The sequence below is a fragment of the Cyrtonyx montezumae genome, unplaced genomic scaffold, assembly GCF_038088225.1.
Source record: "Cyrtonyx montezumae isolate F1298 unplaced genomic scaffold, pur_monq_1.0 scaffold_30, whole genome shotgun sequence".
NCBI classification, from domain to species: domain Eukaryota; kingdom Metazoa; phylum Chordata; class Aves; order Galliformes; family Odontophoridae; genus Cyrtonyx; species Cyrtonyx montezumae.
Genome location: NW_027072035.1, coordinates 10,533,620 through 10,552,160, shown reverse-complemented (window position 1 = coordinate 10,552,160; position 18,541 = coordinate 10,533,620). Strand labels below are relative to the sequence as shown.

Here is an 18,541-nt window from a genome sequence, read left to right as displayed (position 1 = left end):
TGAGAACTTGGGAGATGTAACAGAATTAATTTCCTGATTTATCAGAATGCTGTAGGAGGTAGCAAGTTTTAATAGTCCAAGTAATTTAGAATTTATTTCATCAGATTATTTTCCATGAATTCTACATTAATTCTCAAGCAGTCTTAAAAATTGGTTGTATGCTTCTACTTTCAAGGATGCTGATGTAATGTATGATTAGGAAAAGATGAGGATCTTTCTTGAAAGACTTAGACTATAAATGCTTGATTATTCAAATCTATATGACAGTGAACTGTGCAGACTTTTAAATGATATACTGTGGGGTGAAGGTCTTTGCAATGTATGGCTGCAGGTATGTCATAGCATGTATGAAAATCCCTGTTAATATCTAAAAGTTCAGATTTTTTTGACCATGAGTTTATCTTGGGAAAACAGGGAGCTACTGTAAATCATAATGTGTAGTGTGGAAGGATAAGAGTTAGGATTCCAGGTGTCTGTTATTTGGAGAACCAGAGAGGTAATGCAGTTTGAAAGGAAAGCAGAATGCTTTGCTTTGTGAAGAGAGTGGTTCTTGTAAAGTATTAAAAAGCTCAGCATCTTCACATGTTTTGGAGAAAAACATCTGGAGCATGAATTCTCAAGATGATTTAAAGGAGTTAATAAATGAACCTAAAAAAGGCACGGCTTAGGTGTGTGCATTGTTTTTTGAAGGAATGATGCATTCTTCTTCCTCTTGGTGTGTTTGCATGTACTGCTGTGAAGAGGTAGTGTTCATACTTGGTAAAGATTTGCAGCCATTTAAAAATCATGTAGCTATTTATTACTTTTTTTTTTTTGCATTTGGGAAGATTGAGATCTAGCAGTAATGGCACTACTTAAATGGTAATGATAGAACAGTGCAGTGTGTCATCTGTCATCTTGCATGAGGTGCTGACCTTCCATATCTTTTGAAGAGATAAATAGTAAAGACTATTATGCAATTCTTTCAGGATGGCTTTAGACTGGGCTAAGCACTTTGGACAGACAGAGGTTGTTGACCTGTTGGAATCTTATGGGTAAGCTGTGACTGCTTTTCTAAAACAGTTGTTTAGCATGCTATGTGGACATCTGTGTCTTGCCACCTTTTAGTCAGAATGATTTTTAGTTAGAACAATTTGGAAGTGTATTTTAAAAATATATATATGTTCAACATTATAGTGATTTTTTTTTCTATACAGCTCCTATGATAAATGTGGTGTACGAACCTTTTTCTATCATTAGCATTTGTTGCCCTATGTCAGAGATTTCTGAATCTAGTCAGGATGTGGCCATGGTAACTTATATAGGTCACACTGAAAGAAATGCCTCCTACTTATTTCTGTGGAATAGAAATGGGAATATGGAATAGAGATAGGAAGAGCTCAAAAACACTGTCTGATAGAGCAAGTTCTTAGCTACAAAAGCACTATTCTTTCTGCATAATAACCATTATTAGCTGGTTCATGTGAATGGGCTGATCAAGATACTCCTCTTTTTGAGGTGTGGTGGCTATGAATGGTTATCCAGAACCTGGCTCTTTTTTTATTTATTTACTTTTTACATCACTATAGCCACTGCTGAAATGCACCACCGACTGCCTCACTTTACTGTAAACACCCACTGTTTGATTTTCATCAATGTTCAGCAAGCCAGTGGGTGCCAGTTTTTCTTCACCAAATAATTCAGTATCACAACCTTGGATCAGGTGCCATTTTGTCTTTCTTTCTTCTGCCGTCTGACTTCTGCCATCAAGACTTTCTTTCTTCTGCCATCTGCTATGCAGCAGCAGAATATAATGGAATATTGATGGTGATGTTCAACCTCTGCTGCTGTACTACCGACATATGCCTCTGATGACACTGGCCAACATAATAAAATTGGAGGCTTTTCTTTTGGAGCAGCCCTTGTATATGCAGGAGATACTGATTCTGTTCTGTGTTTTCAAAATAGTCATCTGAAATGAAAGTAGTGCAAATCTATAGTGTTTTCTTTTGTGTTCTTGATTCAGTATATACCTACATTAAAGTAACTCTGTAGAAGTAACATACAGCCAGGGCATTCAAGAACTGATGGTAGGGAAGTGTTTGGGAAGTACTCTTAATGTATATTTCATGTTTTTCTCAGTTTTGCTTGTGGTCATGTTTTGATGGAGTGCAGGGAAGTTAACAGCTCAAATGAATAATATTGTGAATTTGATATTCTACTGCAGTTCGGACTTAAAATTTGGTTTCACGTAATTTTCATAGTTTTGATCTAAACTTGAAATGATAGCTGAATATAAACCTGAAGGAAACAACCTTAACTCTGGATGGACTTGTATGTTGTAGTGCTTCAGTGGAATTTGGAAATCTGACTGGGAGTTCCCTGGTCCTAACAAGTGATAATGACCTTGGAGCAAAGGACCAAGAATTGTTGAAAGCTTATCAGTACAGTTTGGATGATGAAGAGGTGGATCTGGACTTGATTATGCACTTACTTTATGATATATGCAATAGTTCTGATGAGGGTAGGTATATGTACGCAGTCCCCCATATTGCTGAAGATTCAACTTCTGATTGTTTTTTTCAGTTTTACCAAAAAAGGAAGACTTTCTGGGTAGTAGTATGCGTGGTACTAAGTTGTACTTTTGTATATTTGAAGTGAGTGTCTGGTTTAATGTTGTAAATTAATTTTCTTTTTTAGGAGCAATTTTAATATTTCTTCCTGGATATGATGAAATTATTAGGTTGAGGAACTGTATTACTTTTGATAACGAGAGATTTGTTGGTAATGCCCACAGGTAAAACTTCTAGTTTCAGTGATTGTCTTAAGGTTTTTATTTTTTTTCCTTTAAATACATTTAAAAATTACTCTTTGCTTTATATTAGATACCAAGTGTTCGCGCTTCATTCAAATATGCAGACTCTGGATCAGGAGAGTGTGCTTAAAACTCCACCTGGCATCCGCAAAATAGTAAGTATCGGATGACTTCTTCAGATATTAATCAGTGTAGTCTTTCCTTTTGCAGTTACTATAGTGTTGGTTTGTGTTTGTGTTGTTTTTTTTTTTACTTGCAGATTCTTTCCACTAATGTTGCAGAAACCAGTATAACAATCAGTGATGTTGTATTTGTTATTGATTCGGGAAAGATGAAAGAGGTATGACTGGGCTAAACTTTCTTCGGGAAGTAAACTTCTAAGATTATTTTATAATACTAACACAAAGCTGAAATTTTTGAGTAGTAGTCATTTTTTATTAGCAATCTGAAAACCTGGTATATGTAAAGTAACAAAACTTGCTAAAAAGTTTCAATAGCCCTTTATGACAAATCATAAAGATGAAAAAAAATGTTTTATGACAGCCAGCTGTATAGAAACATTGGAAAAGCCATTGCAGAATATGAAATTAACTCTGCATTTCTGTTTGTATTTTTAAAAAAGTCCATTACTTTAGGCCCTCAACTTCTGGAGAGTTAGAAAATACTGGGAGTTCCCTATGTTGTTTTATGTATCTGGACTGATGTAGGAAGGCAAGGACATGATTTCCAAGTGAGGAAATAAGCAAAGCTTAATTGTGTGTAATAACGTATTTTTTGCTTTCTTTGATAGTGCTAATTGCAACTCATCATTTATTGACTTAACCTAGAAAGTTTCTGATTTAGAAAACTGTGTAGCACAAAGATATTGCTGAAGAGGTAGCATAAATTCACCTACAACAAAGTACCTGAACATAAGTTTTTGCTAGGAGGTATTGTTGTTTAGTATTATTTTTAAGAGAGCATCTGTTGATGATCTAAGTCATTAGTATTTCTTCTTCCATGTACCCTACTAAATCTTGTTTTTATTTCCTCGCTTTTCTTTTCTAGAAGTCTTTTGATGCACTGAGTTGTGTTACAGTGTTAAAAACTGTGTGGATTTCAAAAGCCAGTGCTATGCAGAGAAGGGGGAGGTAAATACTTCATACTTGCAAACATCCAGCAGCCTGTACATGAGATAAAGTACAAAACGTAAGAGGAGAAGTGCTGGATATTGTAATTACTCTACTCTGGTATAGTGTTTGACAATGTCCAGTACTGATTCTTTGCGGAAAAAGCAAAGATTGGCATATACTTCCTTAGACTAACTTCCCAACAGAAATGTGATCTGGGAATTTCCCAAAGCCTTATGGTAGGTTTGTTTTCTCTCTTTGAAAATATTTGTTAGCCTTTCACCCATGTAACGCCAGCACCCACTAGACCCTATAGATTTTATACAGCTTACCTTTCTGTGGGAAAAGGGCTGCCTGTTGCCAGTTTTTTGTGCTGCTTCATCACTCTATTAGAGACATTGAGCAGTAACTCCTGTATCACTTTCTCCAAAGAATTCCTGACTTTTGCTCTTCCCAGTGCTGGGTGAGAGCTAAGTGCAACTAATAACAGTGTTTGCTGCTACACTACTGGTATTAGTCTGCAGGAATCTCAGTGTGCTTGTGAGTGTTTGCTGTTTGTCCCTTCACTCAGTTGTTCAGTCCTGATTCTAATTTTTCTCCTGAATTGACTCCCATTTACTTGGGGCGTATTGTAGGGGTCTCTCCTATATTCATTTCTGAGATGAAAAAATGAATATTTTCCTTGTAGCAAAAACAATGTGATCTGGATTGACCTTGGGTTAGCAAAACAGACAAACAAAAAACACTTAAGAGGTTTAGGGAGCACTTACCTTACTTATATTTTTGTTTCTCCAAATCGTTCAGTGTTAGGGTAAAATTATAATAAATTCCTGTCATGTCAAAAGTAGTTCATGTTCTAGAAGCCTCTTGCTTCATATGTGGGATTTAGGCTAAATGACAGTCTTTTTCTTGCATATGCTTCTGTTCTATATTTGTGTATATATATGTGGGATGTTTTTGCATGTGTATGTATGTTTTGTGGGGGAGTTGTTACTTTTTTGTGTGAATGCGCATTTTTTCTTTATTTTAAACAAAGATGTTGTAATTAACACCTTCCTGTATTTTATATTCAAGAGCTGGGCGCTGTCAGCCTGGAGTCTGTTTCCATCTCTTCAGCAGGATCCAATTTCAGAATATGTTGGAATTTCAGACTCCAGAACTTGGAAGAATGCCACTTCAGGCATGTGTTGTCTTATAAATTACAGCTTTAATATATTAACATCGAACCATGTTAGCAATTACAGTGTTTTCTTGTTCAATCTTAATGTTTTTTAATTCTTAATTTGTAGGAGCTTTGTTTACACACAAAACTGCTGGCTCCAGTTGAGTGCCCAGTTGCTGACTTTCTCAAGAAAGCTCCCAATCCTCCACCGGCTTTTATTGTGACGAATGCATTACAAATGCTCAAGGTCAGCATATGTACAGTTTAGATGGAAATGTATTTGTTTCTATGTATTTGGTGTGGTAATGTATTATTGAGTTTCATGTTTCTTGAGACCATTTAGTTACTTAAGGATGCTTTGTGTTTTTGGCTGTATTCATTTTTGTAATGCTCTCATGTTAAAGGAAAAGAATGCTTAAAAATGTGGTCTCAAACTTCATACGGAGTTTGACTTACATTCTTAGTAGTCAGAACAAGGCTATTTCATGTCTTGTTTTCACATCCTTTCTATTTTTGCTGTAAATTATTTTTATTTATACTCTCCTCTCCCCCATTTATTATCAGAAAATAGATGCCATGGATGTTTGGGAAGACCTCACTGAACTTGGTTATCATCTTGCTAAATTAGATGTGGAGCCACACCTTGGTAAAATGGTGCTGTGTGCCATTGTTTTGAAGTGCCTGGATCCTGTTCTCACTATTGCTAGCGCTCTTGCATATCGAGACCCTTTTGTACTACCTGCTCTGGCCTCTCAAAAGTGTGCAGCTGTGGTGTACAGGAAAGAATTAGCTGAAGGAACATTTAGTGACCATATGGTGCTTCTCAGGGCTTTCCAGGTATTACTTTGTCTTCAGAAGGGTACTAATTGCTGTTAAATAATAATAGCTTATGTACTGAAGTAAATGATATACTTGTAACATTGGATATAAAATGATTGAGTAGAACAAGCCCTTAGAGAATAAAGGTTCTTCTTGTGTAGTAGCTTTCCTGTATATTGATCTCGTTAGTAACATAAGGAAACATGGTTTTCAGCTTTTCACTTTATATTTTCTAACCTAAACTCTGTTATCATTTTAGTAGGATAGAAAACAATTTGAAGATACACTACGTTAATTTAGAGAACTGGGTAAACAAAATTTAGTACTTGACTAGAGAAATGGTTTGATACATTTCAGTTTGTGAATTGTTTTTGGCCTCATTTTATCAGCACAAATATCACTGTTCTTAAGTGCAATTTCTTGTCTTCAGATTTGCCTGTAGATTTGTTTAACTGAAAAATGCTTTGTAGGCATGGCAGAAGGCACAGAGAGATGGCTGGGAGAGGGACTTTTGTGAAAGGAGCTTTCTCTCTCAAGCTGCAATGGAAATCATCCTAGGAATGAGAGCACAGCTACTTGGTCAGCTTAGAGCTTTAGGTAAGTAGCTCAGATTTTTTTACCATAACCTGAATTCAGCCTAGTGTATATAGATAGAGTGTATATAGATTGCTACAACACTAATATTCATTAATGTTTTTCTTTCCTATTCTGAAATGGACGCATACATTCTAAGCATGGTGAAGATGCTAGAGTGAGGAATTGTGGCTGGTAACAGAATCAGATGCTAATCTAAGTGAAAATAGCGGAAATACCCTTATAGGTCCACATTCCACTGGCTTTCATAATAAATGTGATGACTTTCATATGTGAAATGTTGCCTTGGATTTTTGTCCTACGGCTGTATTTCTGTTTGAGATGCCTTCGTTGTAAGAATGAAATGCATTTTGTGTTAGTATAAAACATCAATAAATATTTCAGTCAGGTTTTTTTTTTTTTGTGCTATTAAGGTTGGCAATGTGAAAAATGCAGCAAATACATAGTTTAATTCACATTTTTCTTTAAATTCCTTTTCATGAACAAAAATATGAATATACAGTGTAATGTATTTTTTTCTTTTTGTCCTCTACAGGGTTTATTGTAGCCAGAGGAGGAGGTGCTCATATTCGAGATGTTAATGCTAACTCTGAAAACTGGGCTGTCGTTAAAGCTGCTATAGTGGCTGGAATGTATCCCAATCTAGTGCATGTGGACAGGAAAAAGCTGATTTTGACAGGACCGAAAGAGAAAGTGCAGTTTCATCCTACATCTGTTCTTAGTCAGGCTCAGTATGAAATGGTAAAATCTGTTACTATTTTTTGTGAACTGCAGATTCAGAGATATTCTGTCAAACTTAGGAAAGTTTTAGAAATGTCTATCTAAATTTGTCAGTACTTTCAAGAAACTTTCATGTGTCTGTTTTTAGACACTGTGTTTTTTAGAAAATATTCTTCCTGCCAGGTGATAAAATAAAGTCCTGGTTTAATTACAGGATATTTTTTCACCAGAAGTTAATACACTTAACCTTCCAGGTGGAGCAAGATAATACGGCATTAAAAAACCACCCTACTTAGGAGCTAGTTTTAGAGATGCAGTAATCTCTGATCATAGCAGCAAGAAGTTCTGCTGTAATGCTTTTTAGATGCATGGGGAAAAAACATTTAGCTTCAAAGATAATAGAATGTTCTTCTGAAGTATGATTGAGTTTTGCTGTGTATCTGTTTGCATATTTAAATGTATAAAATGATAAATATCTTTATATTTATTTTAGTTACTAATAGAAGTTAAAACAGCCTAGTCTCTCAATTGCTCTTGTGCAGATTCCGCCATCAAATGGGCAAGCTGCAGCTCTTCAGGCACTCCCTACTGACTGGCTTGTATATGACGAAATGACAAGAGCTCACAGGATAGCAAATATCAGATGTTGTTCAGTTGTAACACCTGTCACTGTGGCACTCTTTTGTGGACCAGCTAGGTTACCACCTAATGCTTTGCAAGGTATTTGAGGTTTTGGATTTGGAATGTTTCAGTTCGATACGTAGTAATATGTGACATAAAAGGCTTAAGCATTTCACAAGGTTGGACTAGATGATCTTGTAGGTCCTTTCCAACCTTATGAACCTATGAACAAGAATATGTAATACATGTGTTAGTGAGTTCTTAAAGCTACAGAGCTTTACAGTGCCTGTAATTAATGAAGAATAGTTTTCTGGCTCTGTAAGTGGTGTCTCTGTAAATTTTCTGAATCTGTAAGATTTTAAAAGAACGGTAAGTGCTACATCTTGATTAATTGGAATGTAACTTTTTAGGAACTTAATTCTTCAGTGTACTGTCAGAAATGACCACCATCCTGACCTTATATTCTGCTGTAGGTAAAGATTATGAAACAAGGATTGGGTTCTTTGTTGTTAGCCTACAGAGCTGTGCTCATTAAGAAAAGAAAGAGTTGATTTCTTTGCTGATGTTAATTGATCACACCTCAGAAACTCCAGTTCCCCTATTATGCATTATTTCCATCAGTTGTCACCCTTTCTGAAGAATTACTTTTTTTTTTTTCAAGTATTGTTTCATCTACCCCATGTTTGTAACTTGACTTGTAACTGATTACATGGGTACTGTCCACACATTAAGCTGAAGTCTCAGGCCTCCCTGATACAATGCTGTTGAAGAATAACAAAGATCTTCTCACTGCTCTATCATTTAAGAAAACATACCATATGAACCACTTCACTGGACAGAAGCAGGTTTGCTTTCATTTGTCTGTGATCAGTTAACCAGAAAAGATTTTGAACACAGGCACTGTTAAGTTTTAGATAATATTTGAGTAATTACTTCTAAGTTACGCTAGTCTGAGAGCAGTTCAGTGCCATGTTGTGTTATGAAAGGTAGAGAAGTAGGCTTACAGAATATTTTTCTCTAAGATTTGAAGGCTTATGATGTAAATGGGGAAGCAGTGGAGGAACGATGCCACTCTAGGGAGCAATGGGGAGAAAGCCTCAGATTTGTCTCATAGGTTTTTGGGAGGCCTCCTCCAAGAAGGTAATGTGGCCAAAAGCCCAGCTGAAGTTCCTCTGTACCAATGTATACAGCATTGTATAAGCAGGAGGAATTGGAAATGGTGGTGCAATTGGAAAACTGTGATCTTCCTGCTACCACAGAAACATGGTGAGATGACTCACATAACTGGAATGCTATGACTGGGGGCTCTAAGCTTTTTAGAAATGAATGACAAGGTAGGAGAGGTGGGGGAGTTTCCTTCTATGTTAAAAAGTAGATAGATTGTGAAGAGCTGCCTTTGAGATACAGTCATAAAGAGATTGAGAGCTTGTGTGTTAAAATTAGGGACTGGACAAGTAAAACACCATCGGTGGCTGGGGTCTGCTGCAGGCCATCTCTGATCAGGGGAGCCTGTTCACAAGGGTTTCTTACTTCAGCCTCAAGAGGCATTGTGCTCACAGGCTCTCATCCTGTTTGGGAGAGATTTCAACCACCCAGATATCTGTTGGGGAAGTAACACAGCAAGCTGCACATGATCCAGGAGATACTAGATTGTTGATAGCTTTCTGGGTCCAGGTATTGGGTAGGCCCACCAGAGGTGTGAAAGCCTGGACCACAGTGACTGTGTCCTGGTCAAGTCTGTGATCTTGAGGAACGTGGGCCTGCTAAAGGGCAGATTTTTCTGAAAGGAGATGTTAAGGCACATAGGGAGATGATCTGACACAGCCAGCGCAGCTTCCCCAAGGGCAGATTGTACGTAACCAGTCTGGTGGCCTTCTGTAGTGGACTGACCGCATTGGTGGACAATGGAAGGGCAGCTAATGTAGTCTACCTGGACTTGTGCAAGGCCTCTGGCAAGATTGCATACCACATCCTCATTTGTAAATTGAAGAGATATGGATATGATGTCTGAACTATTAGGTGAATAAAGAATTAGTTAGATGGTTGTAACCAGAGGATTACTGTCAGTGGCTCTGTGTCCAGGTGGAGGCTGTTGATGAATGGTGTCCTCCAGGGGTCTATCTTGGAGCTGGTGCACTGACTCTGGGATTGGGTCAGATTTAGTAATGACATCAAGCTGAGTGGTGGAGCTGACACAGCAGAAGGAAGGAATGCCGTCCAGAGGGACCTGGACAGGCTTGGAAACTGGGCATAAAAGAACCTCATGATGTTTAACAAGGCCAGGTGCAAGATGTTGCAGTCCTAGATATGAGTACAGACAGGGAGAAGAACTCATGGGGAACAGACCTGCAGAGAAGACCTTTGGTGTTTTGATGGACCAAAAGCTGGATGTGATCCAGCAGTCTGCTCTTGCAGCCCTTAAGGCCAACAGTATCCTGGGCTGCATCAAAAGAGGGGTAGCCAGCAGGGTGTGAGGTAGGTGATTGTACCCCTCTACTCTGCTCCTGTGAGGTCTTATCTGGAGAACTGTGTCTGAGCTTGGGGCCTCAGTACAGGAAGGATGCAGAGCTGTTGGTGTGGGTCCAGAGGAGGGCAACAGAAATGATCAAAGGACTGAAGCAGCTATTCTGTAAAGAAAAGTTTAGGAAGTTAGGCTTGTTTAGCCTGGAGAAGAGAAGGCTCTAGGGACACCTCGTTGTGCCCTTCCAGAGCTTGAGGGGTGCTTATAAGCAGGAGGGGACCAACTTTTTGTGCTGTCCAGTGGTGATAAAACAAGAAACAATGTCTTTAAACTGGAAGAGAGATCTAGGTTAGATGTTGGGAGGAAGTATTTTTCACTCAGATAGTGTTGTGGCTCCGGGGACGGGTTGCCCAGAGAAGCTGTGGATGCTTCATTGCAGGAGGCATTAGGGTCAGGTTGGATGGGGCAGCCTGATGGTGGTTGGCAGCCTTGGACCACTGTAGGGGATTTGGAACTAGATGAGCATTAATGTCCCTTCCAACCTAAGCCATTCTATGATAACTACTCATTGTTACCTGAACTAAATAAGATTAAATAAATAAGATTAGACAGCTACTTTATACTTTGATAATAATTAATTCTCCATTACTTTGTTAGTTTATTTCTAGTTAATTAAAAACAAACTAGCAAGAAATATAGATTCTGTAGTGGCCCAGGTGAGTTTGCTTCTTGCTGCTAGTTCTGCTTCCTTTGGTGTAACCACCCTCATAGGACAGTTGCCACCACCCAGGAGTCAGTGTGGAGGCAGAGCTCTGTCCTGTCGTTCAGCAGTGTCTGAAGCCAGTTGGATGCCCCCCTCATTTCTGCTATTTGGCTTCATTCACCTTTTAAGTTCTGCAGCTCGTTTTGCAGGATTCCATACAGCAGCTTTCCACTTCTGATGCTTTCCCACAATGTGACTGGACTCATCAGTGAACAAAGCATATTTCTTCTTACTTCGTGGCATTTTATTGTATGGTGGAGCCTCTTGGCACATCACCTCCTTTTCTGACAATAGTCTGAAATCTTTGCCTTCCAGCTAGTCCTTAATCACTTCTAAGATTCCTAGATGACTGGAATTCCTGATTTGAGCTTGTGTTTCATGCAGCCCACTTAACTCCATGTAGCATCAGTTGCATGAAGAGACACTATTGAACATCCAATCTAACACAGACAGTCAGGATGCCAGAGGGGTGCTGTGCTTGAAGTGGTTGCACTTCCAAAGCAGCTTTGACCCCTTCGTATGCTGCATAAAAAAAACATGATTTTCCTAACTTGAAAATCTGACACTGTTTTAATCCCCTGAGTTAGTTTACGAGAAATGCTATGGGTGGCTGGGTATGACTACTGCTTTCTAGAAAGAAGACTCTAATTGGGTAGGCTTTGATAGACAGGATTAACAAGGTGGATCTGGACGTGATATGATACAAAATTAGCTTCTTTACAAACCCTAAGATGGTGGACATAACCAGAGGTACGCATCTAGTATATCCTACTCTTTCCCCAGATAAATAACAAGCTTTAGAAATGATTGGAAGCTTTTCTGAACTATGTCTGTGGTAGTTGTCCCTAGATTGTAGAAGATGTTTCTCTGTTTCTGCTCTCTTTTTCTTGCTCCCCTCCTCCTGCCCCTCAACAGTACTTAAAACTTACGTGGTAAATCCAGGAGCAAAAATCAGTCTTGCTAACTGTTGAAGGCAGGACCAACATGGGCGAACCACTTCAGGGTGACAGTAAGCGTTTTATTTGGACTCAAAAGAACTTGACTGAGATGCTGGGAATTGCAGTACTGTGCACAGAGGACACTTTGATATAGTAGTTCTTTGTTGGATGAATGGTGTAAAATTCTGAGAATTAGTTACAGCTTTTTTAAGTAATCTTTCTGTAATAATCAATATTGATTTTTCTGTTAGAAAGGCAGGACAGTATTGTTACATTATTTAAATTCATATATACAAACAGATTGATATCCTAAAATTGTATTTGCATAGTCCTGACTCTCACAAATTATGATCAAGTATAATTAGCAATGGAGTAAGAAATGCAAATATTACGAAATGTCTAATGTCAATATTGGCACTAAAAAGTGTAGTATGTATACTTTTTTCCTCTACAGACCACTTTATTTGACAGTTTGAGTCAGTTTATTTGAACTAAATAACAGTTTAGAAAACAGTATGACAAAATTGTTTGATTGCTTCTAGCAGGAATATACATTTCAAATATTAGAAGATATATTCGACTTTTAATGGCAATTAGCAAGAAGTAACTGAAAGTACAAAAAAAATTGTTTGTTTTCATTTCAGTTCAATGCTATAGGAAAAGAAGTTAATCTGTTTTCCTGCCTGTTCCTTAGAATTTCTAATTTGAATCAGAATAAGAGTCTATTTTAAGCTTTCTTGTCTTGCTCCTTGCCCATTACCCTTAGAAAATAGTTCTTTAATAGAAACTAGGAGTCACTTCTAGAAATAAGAATCTAACTTAATAGTGCATATATAAACACAGTGATATCTATTTATACTTACTTAGATCTGCTGTTGTACCAGGAAGTAAAGGATAGAGTAGTGCGTGGTTTTGCAAAGAGCTTCAGGCCAAAAGTTTGTGTGGTAGCCTTCGTCAGTATTGAACTGTTATGTGGCTTGAGTCATGAATGCAGGTGCTTACATAGCAGCAGGACCCGTAGGAATTCTGGGTACTGGGGTTCTACTGAAGCAGAAACACAGATGGGTGGACTCGACACTTGAGATGTATAAGCAAACAGCAAGTGAATGTCATTTTAAAATGTCTCTTTGAAAAGTAACAGTGTTTGATTTTGAAGGAAAATTGTGTTATTTCATGAATGTGTTCTTGACTAGTTTACATCTAAGTGATGATTGTACAGAAACGTTAATGTTTTTTTTTTATATGTTTAATTCAGGAAATAAGGAATCCAATGATGATGACAGTGATAGTGAGATAGAGGACAACATATATAATAAGGCACTACTGAAGCTAGATGAATGGCTCCATTTCAAACTGGACCCTGATGTAAGTAGTGCGTAGAGAGGCTCAGACTATTTTTAGAAGTTGGAGTTATTTATGGATTATGAAGCACTCAGAACATTCAGATTCAGCAGTAATGCTGTCTCTTACAAAAGTGTCCAAAACTGTTTAGAGACAATATGGAAATTAAATTATGGTCTTCTAAAATATGTTTTTTGAATTGGTCTGCATAAGAAGTTGATACCCCTCAGAAATTAAACTCTTCCTTAAAAATCATGTAATGCTTTCTTTCCTCTCTTCTGTCTGTTTCAATACACTTAATACATATATGACGTAAAAAAAAAAGTGAAAAATAATTTCGGAGTTTACTGTGTAATTCTGAATTTCTTACAGTGCTGTTCAAATAAAAAAGTGCTAATGATGACTTCAAAGCACCTTTTTTCTTCCATTTATAATAACTTAGCAGCTTTCATTAAGTCTTTTTTTCCTGCTTAGCTGGTGGATTAATATTGCCCTTTGGCTTGCTCTCTGTTCATTCTAGAATACCAGATGCTGCCTGATAAGGCACCATACCTGTGTGATTTAACTTCCATTATTGTTTAATAATTTACATTATTGTTTAATAATCCATTACAGGTTGCTGGTATGCTGATGCAACTCAGACTGAAATGGCATAGCTTACTTTTGCACCGTATGCGAGCTCCTTCTAAGCCATGGTCTCGAGCTGATGAAGTAACTTTAAGTACAGTTGTATCAGTTCTGAGTACTGAAGAACAGCTTGCAGGTTTGCTGCAGCCTACAGGAGTTGGTCAGAAGCCAAGGCCTGTTTCTTATAATGCACTTCCTTCAGCACCTACCTGGAGATCAGCCAACAGCTCAGCAGAAGCTGAATTATTTGATGGGTCCTCTAATGCTGAAAAGTAAGCTTCTGAAAACTTACAGAAAACATAGGGTTCTTTTAGCTATAAAAGCTCCAATTGAATTTTCCCTAGTGATTAAAAAGGGAAAAAAAGTATATATAGACAGATGAGAGAACTGGTGCGTTTCTGTATTGCTTTGTAGCTATGATTTAACTGATAAGTATTGCATGTGTATTCCCACTGTATGACGGAGCAGTCAAGAATGTTCATGAACTGTGATCACAGACAGGAAGTAGTATAAGAGGTTTGACCTTTGCGTTCTAAACTGTTGCACGATGAGTGTGTGTTTCTTAGATTTAAAGTGCTTGATATAGTTTGTAATTTCTGTAATGTGTATAGTTATGTGATACACTGATGTACATACGAAAATATTTCTGCCACTACTTGTCAAATTCTTGTATGTTAACACCACTTAGTACCTGTGTCTACTTCTAGAGTTCTAAGGAAGTCTGCACCTCCAGCATTTCATCAGCCATGGAAATCCAAAGAAAAAAATACTTTGCCCTCCAAAAGGACATCAGATAACAAGTCAGGTCAATCATCAGTGAAACCTGTGGACAGCAGTTGCTGTCCTAACCCATGTGCTAGTCCTTCTCTGGTGTCTGGAAAGGTAGTTTTGTTAAGTTTTACCTACACTAATATAAACAGAATTTCAGAAGTAAATTCACTGATACATTTCAACAACTGCTTTGCATTGCATAGATAAATTAAGATCCTTGTGTTTTGATTTCTAACAGCTGCATAACTTACTTATTTTGGGGGCTTAAAACCTAGGCTAAGTATCCTCATTATTCTAGTTAAATACAGTTAAAGTGTTATTTGTATACTGCTGAAGTCAAGTCTGCAAAATAGGAAAGCTGTGGTAAAGCTATCCAAAGTAGGATAGCTTTTTTAAACTATATATAATAAGCTGAGAATGTGTTCTAGATCATTCTCTGAACTAGTACATAATAGAGATCAGAGAATTTTATAATATAAATCTGCATTTTTTGTTCTTGCTTTGATTTCTGCCTCCTTCTGTTTCTGTTATAGCATACATCAAGATACTGATCTTTTCTTGTTTGTTTTTGTTGTTGTTACCTGCTTTATTTTTACTGGTTTTTTTACCTGCTTTCCTTTTACTGTTTTTTTTTTCTTTTAATGACAATCTCTTTAAGAAAGTACGTGTTTTTTATTGAGGCTGCTGCAGTAATTCTCCCAGTATGCTTAAATAGTAAGCCAAAGTATAATAATAAACCAATTGCTAAGAAGAAAACCTATTCCTCTAGACGTTGACACAATGGCATTGGAGGGTTTAATAATCTTTAAGTCTATAGAATTTTAATCAGAGAGAGACTGTGTTCCCTGAAGTACTTCAGGCAGCAGTCAAGAGGATTCATTTCTAGAAGGACACGCTCAAGGTGTGTCAAACTGCAAAGAATTATAGTTAATCACTAGACTATATTGTCACGTTGTGCCTTGCTTATTTGCTGTTTCTCATGAATAATTGGGTCAGGAAGTGGTTCAAAAATGTTAAATAGTTCTGAAATGCATTTAAAAACCAATCCATATAGAACTAACTCAGTTGTAAGTTTGTAGTACAGTCTGGGGGTGGAGAACAGCAATACAATCAAAAGATTTGTCTTCATGTAGTAAAAGCTGAAAATTAAATCTTGTTCATTACTTAATTTTTCCAGGATTGTGAAACTCCTCCACCAAGACTGAATATGCCAGTTCGGTACTTTATAATGAAGTGCAGGACTTGGCAGAACCTTCATGCTTCTCAGCAGAAAGGTGTATGGTCTACTACACCAAGTAATGAACAAAAACTAAATAGAGCTTTTTGTGAGAGCAGCTTGGTTTACTTAATATTTTCTGTTCAAAGATCTGGATGTTTTCAGGTGAGTCCCTACTTAATACCAGTTCTTAGGAGAGTGCAGCTGATGACTATAGTGTGAAGATTTTTGCTTAGGATGTTTGACTTTCTAGTTAGTGAAGTGTAAAAGCAAATTAATATGATGGCTAAGGAAAGAGTTCTTTGTTTTTCTACGTAATGTGCCTTCTCAGGCAACTCACTTTGTCACTCAAATAATGAAGACTGAATTGCGTTCAGACATCTTCTGTCAGATTATTTTTAATGAATTAATTTTGTTAATGACAGTGGCAGATCTGGGAGACTCACAAATGTCTTCATGACAGACTTGAATAAAATCTGCCTTAGCAGTAATTTCTAAAATGTGGGAGACTACGAAGTTGTATTACAGTTCTTGAACAGCTTTGTCTTGACTTCACAAATCTTTAGGTCAGAGAACGTGGCCCTTGTGACCTGTAAAGAATATGCTGTAATGTAAATTCTAGTTTAGAAAGATACTTCTTAACGTAGTGCCTGATTGGAAGTTAAAGACCTGACCTCACTAAGTAAAGCTGTGTGTTAGCTGCACTGTAAAAAGGGCTAAACTCAACTGTCCCAGGTTGCAAAAGCTTAGTTTATCTTTTTTTACATAAAACTATTTATAAAAGTTAGTCTAATGAACAAGTCTAAATAAATGCAGCTGTCTTGGTGATGCCATGTGAGGATTTGGCAAATGCAGGCGTACCACTGGGAAGAAATTTTGGCACATTGTTTGGCACTGAAAGCGATCTGTTGTCTTGGTGCTCTCCAAAAAGGAAATGGAAAAAAAGATATACTGAAATCTGGAGTGTAGGTGGTTGATGATGTTGCCTTGCCTCCAGTTTTCACAATATGCTGAACATTGAGAATGTGAGACATTTGCTATTAATGTTTCCTTGCATCAGGGCTCTCTTTAATTTCCACCTTTTTTTTTTTTTTAATTTCCATTCCATGTACTGATTTTCATTTAAGTCTGCCTTGAGCTAAATGTGTCTCAGTTGTGTGCCTGCTGACCTAACGCTGGTAGATAAGCTCCAATGTACAGCTCTCTCACTCTCCCTCCTCAGGGAACATAGGGAGACAAACGTAACTTATTGTTTGTTACTGACAGAGTAGTACAGGGAGGACTAAAAGCAAACTAAAATCTCCACCTTACCTGCTGTCATCTGACTCTTCCCCCTGAGCACTGCAGGTTCATTCTCTTCCCCTGCTGTACGTGGGGTTCCTCTCACAGGATTATGTCCTTCCTAAGCTGGTCCTGAGTGAGTTTCCCACAGGCTGCAGCTTTCCAGGCACTGTGCTGACATGGTTCCCTGCCATGGGGCCCATCCTTGGGAGAGCAGTGCTCTATCATCAGGCCTCACAGGCAGCAGTGTGGAAGAAGAAACCTGCAGAATGTGTGAAAATGAATCTGGCCACTTGGGAGGAATGTAAGAATATCATCAGGGTATCCATGGATGCAGCGAGAAAGGCTAAGGCCCACTTGGAGTTAAATTTAGTGAGGGAGGTCAAGGAAAACAAGAAGGGCTTCCTTAAGTATGTAAATATCAGAGGGATGACAAGATTTGAAAATGTGAATGATGTGAGTGCCCTGGTAACAGAGAACACTGAGAAGGCAGTCAATGAATGCCTTCTTTGCACCTGCCTTTTGTCCTCGTCATTCCCAGATCCTGGAGCTGAGAGGGAGCTTAGAGAAAGGAGGAATTCCCCCTTGTCAGGGAGGTTCTGGACAGAGATCATTGAGGGGGACTCCGTGCACACAAATGCACATGTCCAATTGGGATGCTCCCATGAGTTCTAAGGGAGCTGGCAGCAGTGACTGCTCAGCCACTCTATGATCTTTGAAAGGTCTTGGAGAATGGGAGAGGTGTATGTGGAATGGAAGAAAAACAGTGTTAGTCCATCTTCAAAAAGGGACAAGGAGAAAGAGCTGGGAAACTACAGCTTGACCTCTGTACTGGGGAAGGTCATGGAGCAGATAATCTTGAGTGCAGTTGCACAGCAAATGCACAACAAGGAGGGGTCAGGCCTAGTCAGCATGGGTTCATGAATGGCAGATCCCACTTGACCAGCCTTGTCTTGAGGGCTGTGAACATAGTCTGCTCAGACTTTTGTAAAGCCTTTGATCTATTTGTCAAAATATTCTCCTGGAGAAGTCAGCAACCCATGGCTTGAACAGATGTACTGTCTTGGCTGGCTAAAAACCTGTCTGGATGGCTGGGTACAGAGGGTGGAGGTGAATGGAGTTGAATCCTCCTGGTTACTAGTCAGTTGTATTCTGCGGGGGTTACTGTTGGGGCTGGCTGTGTTTAATGTCTTTGTTGATGCACTGGGTGAGAGGATTGAGTAATCCCTTAGTAAGTTTGCAAATTATATCAAGTTGGGAGGAAATGTTGATCTGCCTGAGTGTAGGAAAAGCCCTACAGGGGGGATCTGGATGGGCTGAGTCA

The 18,541-nt window shown here is 38.2% G+C and overlaps 1 protein-coding gene and 1 long non-coding RNA gene across 2 annotated transcripts in view; one reads left to right on the top strand and one right to left on the bottom strand.

Moving 5' to 3' along the window:
• The window catches only part of LOC136053533 (uncharacterized), a 229,227-nt gene that overhangs the window by 51,621 nt on the left and 159,065 nt on the right, over positions 1-18,541 (bottom strand). The gene's annotated exons all lie outside the window — the stretch shown is intronic.
• YTHDC2 (YTH N6-methyladenosine RNA binding protein C2) overlaps positions 1-18,541 on the top strand; it is a 30,811-nt gene that overhangs the window by 7,584 nt on the left and 4,686 nt on the right. Inside the window, exons 8-23 of the mRNA XM_065744258.1 lie at positions 969-1,034; positions 2,325-2,503; positions 2,680-2,776; positions 2,865-2,949; positions 3,054-3,134; positions 3,842-3,924; positions 4,978-5,083; positions 5,193-5,312; positions 5,630-5,902; positions 6,355-6,481; positions 7,014-7,219; positions 7,741-7,918; positions 13,201-13,346; positions 13,938-14,221; positions 14,657-14,831; positions 15,898-16,101. Coding sequence (XP_065600330.1) covers positions 969-1,034; positions 2,325-2,503; positions 2,680-2,776; positions 2,865-2,949; positions 3,054-3,134; positions 3,842-3,924; positions 4,978-5,083; positions 5,193-5,312; positions 5,630-5,902; positions 6,355-6,481; positions 7,014-7,219; positions 7,741-7,918; positions 13,201-13,346; positions 13,938-14,221; positions 14,657-14,831; positions 15,898-16,101 — 2,410 coding nt within the window. The remainder of the gene's footprint in view (positions 1-968; positions 1,035-2,324; positions 2,504-2,679; positions 2,777-2,864; positions 2,950-3,053; positions 3,135-3,841; positions 3,925-4,977; positions 5,084-5,192; positions 5,313-5,629; positions 5,903-6,354; positions 6,482-7,013; positions 7,220-7,740; positions 7,919-13,200; positions 13,347-13,937; positions 14,222-14,656; positions 14,832-15,897; positions 16,102-18,541) is intronic.